The sequence below is a fragment of the Aplysia californica genome, unplaced genomic scaffold (assembly GCF_000002075.1).
Source record: "Aplysia californica isolate F4 #8 unplaced genomic scaffold, AplCal3.0 scaffold00110, whole genome shotgun sequence".
Classification (NCBI taxonomy): domain Eukaryota; kingdom Metazoa; phylum Mollusca; class Gastropoda; order Aplysiida; family Aplysiidae; genus Aplysia; species Aplysia californica.
Window position 1 is genome coordinate 117,815 of NW_004797380.1, and position 4,356 is coordinate 122,170.

Here is a 4,356-nt window from a genome sequence, read left to right on the forward strand (position 1 = left end):
CTCTCTCTCTCTCTCTCTCTCTCTCGTGTTCTGTTCTTTTTGTAAATTATGTATGTATATTTTTCCCGGGACGATCTCGTGATAAATATGCCCAAAGTTTGCGGAGCGGAGGGTCTCCATGGCACAAATCGATTAAAGTTAACTGTGTTACCCTTCTCCAAGAATTCGACGCATAATCCTAACGGGACCAAGAGCACTTTCGCCTCGGAAAGCACAATTTTGAACATTTTGGGACTTCATGAACCATTATGCTTGAATTCCATGGCTTGTCTGTCTCTTTTTTTCTGGGTCGTAAGGATGAACCCATGGTTCGCCCCCAATGACAGTGTTTTTAAGAATGCTTGAACGGAAATCGATATTAGGAGGATGCATGAAATGGAAGCTGGGGTGCGTAGGGGGTATACAGAGAAAAACTGTTTGAATTTTTCGCCGACGCGAGGCAGAGATTTGTTATTCGTTATCGTACCAGTGTTGACAGAGATGGTGATTATGTGTGAAAAAATACAGGTAGTGTTTTATAGCAGTCATCCAAGATTTCATTTGGTTTAGGGTTTCTGTTCGTGGCGTGATTGCTTTGGAAATCGTGATCTTGGAGGCAAGAGTTGTCAGCCTTAGTACATTAAACATAGCCTAAAATTGTCGACTCACTGTCAATCGATTGAAAACCTACCCACCTATCCTCTTGTTGTTTGTCAGTTACTGGTACGTAAAGCCATTTAATTGGCTAGCATAGTCGTAGATCTATTGACATTTCTCAACATAAGTCTGCATTGTCCGTGGTCAGTGTTCGCGTCCTGCCTTGAACTGATATCATCTGAAAGCTCTGTCTCGCGTTCTCCGTTTCCCTGAGCCTATATTTTTCTTCTGGTGTCAGGTCTGGATCAGACATTGACGACCGCTGTACCGGTTGTATTCTTCCCCTTTGTCTGTCTTCTTGATCAGCTCGTTTTTTTCCTCTTTGACGTAATTGTTGCAAAGTTATTCAGGCCATCTGAGTATGTTGTTCTTTGTTTTCCTCTGCTCTTCTCTCCTTCTATCTTTCTACACAGCAGCCGTGTTTCTGACGGGCTTTATTATTAACCAAAATTTAGCCATTGCGTTACCAGGGTTACAGGAATAGCATAATGATATACGCACAGAATAAAGACAACCATTCATTCATAAAAAGTACGCACATGATGCAGCTCTGCGGTGAACAGCACGTAACTATTGGCTGCTACCAGCACCAACACCAGCAGGGCCAGGCCCACGTGACCACAGCGTGTGTTCTCCACGGGGCAGCAGCGCTGGAAAGGGCGGGAACAAGTGTACCTGGGAAGCATAATATGAGCATGAAGAGTTCAAGGCAAGGAAATAAGGGAATTATTGCGTCTTGACAGACGATGTTAAAGCTGTATACTTATAACACCTTTAGGGGGGGGGGGGAGCTTTCATTGTCTTGAGGTTAAGGTATTTGCCTCTTATTAAATAGGCCCAAGGCTAGAATCCGGATAGCGACGGAAAATGTTCTTCTGTAAAATTATCTTCTTTCACATCCTTTTCCTGCTCTCTAACAATGATTTGTCGTCTGCTTTCGATTCCACTTTCTGCCCCCTATCCCCCACCCCTCACCTCCTTTGCCCCCCTCCTCTGGGCTCCTGACTCTTTCTGCAGCCTTTTTACTGCTACTCCTTGGCTCCTTCTTACTGCTGTCTTTCAGCCACACCCCTGATCTTATGTTGGTAAGATCCGCACCTAGCCTTCTCGGATAAAGGCGAAAAATCTCGGAGGTGCCGTGTGCAATTTGCGCTCGTTAAAGATCCCTTGGTGGTCCAAAATCGATAAGAGTAGGCTTCGACCGCCACCCGAGGAAAATTCAAAATTTCCTACCAACTGAAAAATATTTAATGTCTCCCGCACGCTCATTTGACCTTATGCATTTGCGAGCGCCATAAAACACTTTCCAAAACAAAACAAAAATTAATTTTAAAACAAAATCTTTGCCTGGGCGGCAGACAGAGAGGAAGTAGATTGTCCATGTACTACTTCCCTCCCTTCAGATTTGGACTTCCTTGATATACTCCAAAGGACAAAGGAGAGTTATAGGAAATATTATATTATGTTTGGAATCAATGAAGTTGGAAGGTTTTGTCTTTCTATTTCACTGGTGTAATAGAGACATTTTTTAAATATTAAAGTTAAAGGTAATCTTTTGAATTTCGTATTTTGCCCAAGTGGCAGCCTAACGAAGAACTCTTCTACTATTTTCAACCACCAAGAGAGCTTTGACGTGTGCAACGTGCATATGGGTTTTCTGAGATGTTTCATCCTTATCTGAGAAGATTATGTACTCGATCTTAACTACCGTCAGGACTAAGCAGCCGACCTTCTAAATTATCTATATATTGCTGTTAGGGGTGTAAAATATCTTTAATTACATTTTAACCACCCTTTTATATTTCGTTTGCCTCTTTATGGACTATCTTCAGAAGTTTGAACCTTCTGCAAAACGACATCCCGTAATAGGTCTAGTCCTAGTTAAATTTGCACAACTGGTATCTTATCTTCACAGCGGTGTTCCGAAATTTACAAAATACCTTTTACAATAATCCAAAACGTGTTTATCCGTTTACTTTGTAAATAACACTCATGGCTGAATGCGTACTATTGTATCGGCCAATTCTTAGGAACAAGTTACTGAAATAGAAAAGCTGTGATGTGTGGGTTTCAAGGCGTTCATGCTGATCATACGTGTGTCTGCTGGGGTAAAAATTAGAAAGCGCTTAGAGCTTGCTGTTGAGCGAGGATGTGCGTTATACAAATACTGCTTATTTGTTTATTTTATTTCTTGTGATTTGCGGCAGCGATTTCAGCGCATCCCCCTTTATATATTGGTTTTTAATGGCGCTATCATTGTGTTGCGTGCCCTGTGCCGATGATAATTGGGAATATCCCTCTCCCTTTCCATAGTTCCATTTTCGTTTTACTTGGAAATCAAATACATACAATCAAGAGTGACGACATGATTGCCTGAGACTGGGATAGTGTGGCTGTTATCACCAAACCGATAGAATTGTTTCATTGGTGTGAATCGTGCTGGTCCTGCAAACTATGTTTTCATATGACTAGGGTATGCACTTACGCTTTGAAAAAAAAACGAATGATGTTGACGCAGGCATTTTGTTCTTGCACCGAATGACATGCGCAGAATCTATCGCTCTCACTTGGAAAGAGGCTGTCTCGCACTTTGGTGTTGTCGTCTTTTTGTACTTTCTCCGTGCTGCTTTGTGTTTTGGTACTTTTACTGGATGGATAGAGTTGAGGTCATTTCGAAGGTGGGACATTTTTGCTTTCCATTTAGACGCCGAGTCAGCTTTAAAAGAAAATTCTTTACTTCTACAGTAAGCGCCCGACTCCGAAAACAAACCCGCTGTTAATTAGAACTGGATACTGCAGCCATCAAATCGGAAACCTTCAGGCCTCAAGACTAGTGCGATGTGTGTGTGGGGAGTGTCTAGGTAGCCTCTTCACTCTGTCCGTCGACTGAGTTATTTAGTTTCAATGCGTACTCACTTTTTGCGAACAGTAATACTACCACATCGTATTCGAGGCCCAAGGTTTAGACCAGGAATTTCCCAGGAGATTCCGACCCCCTCCTCCCCCCCCCCTTTTTTTTTTTTTACTCAGAGCGAGGGTCACGTCTCCAATAACTGTATCGAACACGCTGGAGAGAGGAATTCCATAACCCATAAATGCGCGGTGATAGCAATTGATAGTACCTCGACTGCATCGCTTTTATCGATATAGTTTTGGTAGCGGTGTCCTCCTCGACTGGGGCTGCGGGGAAAGAATAATAATACGAGTGTGCTATATTTTGTTATGAGAATGGTTCGGTTGGTTTGTGGGGGTTTTAAGTATTCTTTAAAAACAGTCGTAATTCTTTTCTTTTCTCTTCTTTAATGTTAGTCTGTTTCCCTCCTAGGCGCGAACAGGTCGTCTTAATGTCAAAGCACTTTGCCCAGTGTTATGGGAAAGAAGAAAGAAAGAAAATGGAAGACCGGACGTCAAGATATTTTGCTTCCTTAGAATTACAATGTTCTATCATGACCTTTTTCGCCGTTTGGAAGGTCAGAAACCAAATTTTTATCTTCTCTATCAAAATTGTAACATTATTCCGAGTCGTTATCAAGATATTCGAAGAACTGCATTCGAAAAAGCTTGACATGTTGTGAATTTTGACGACAAATATCTTAAAACAAGGTACTGTGCAGATAAAACTTTGTAATTCTAGGGGAACGAAATATCACGAAGTGTACACCTGGGGCGGCGAGTACGATACCGATAACGTAACGGCCGCATTTTGCGAAAGGGGTAGGG

At 42.1% G+C, this 4,356-nt stretch overlaps 2 protein-coding genes across 2 annotated transcripts in view; one reads left to right on the plus strand and one right to left on the minus strand.

Annotated features, from left to right (window-relative positions):
- The window catches only part of LOC101850877 (transient receptor potential cation channel trpm), a gene marked incomplete in the record, with an annotated part of 71,917 nt that overhangs the window by 7,655 nt on the left and 59,906 nt on the right, over window positions 1-4,356 (plus strand).
- The window catches only part of LOC101845912, a gene marked incomplete in the record, with an annotated part of 15,252 nt that overhangs the window by 4,706 nt on the left and 6,190 nt on the right, over window positions 1-4,356 (minus strand). Inside the window, 1 exon segment of the mRNA XM_035969051.1 lies at window positions 1,176-1,311. Within this exon segment, the coding sequence (XP_035824944.1) occupies window positions 1,176-1,311 (136 nt within the window).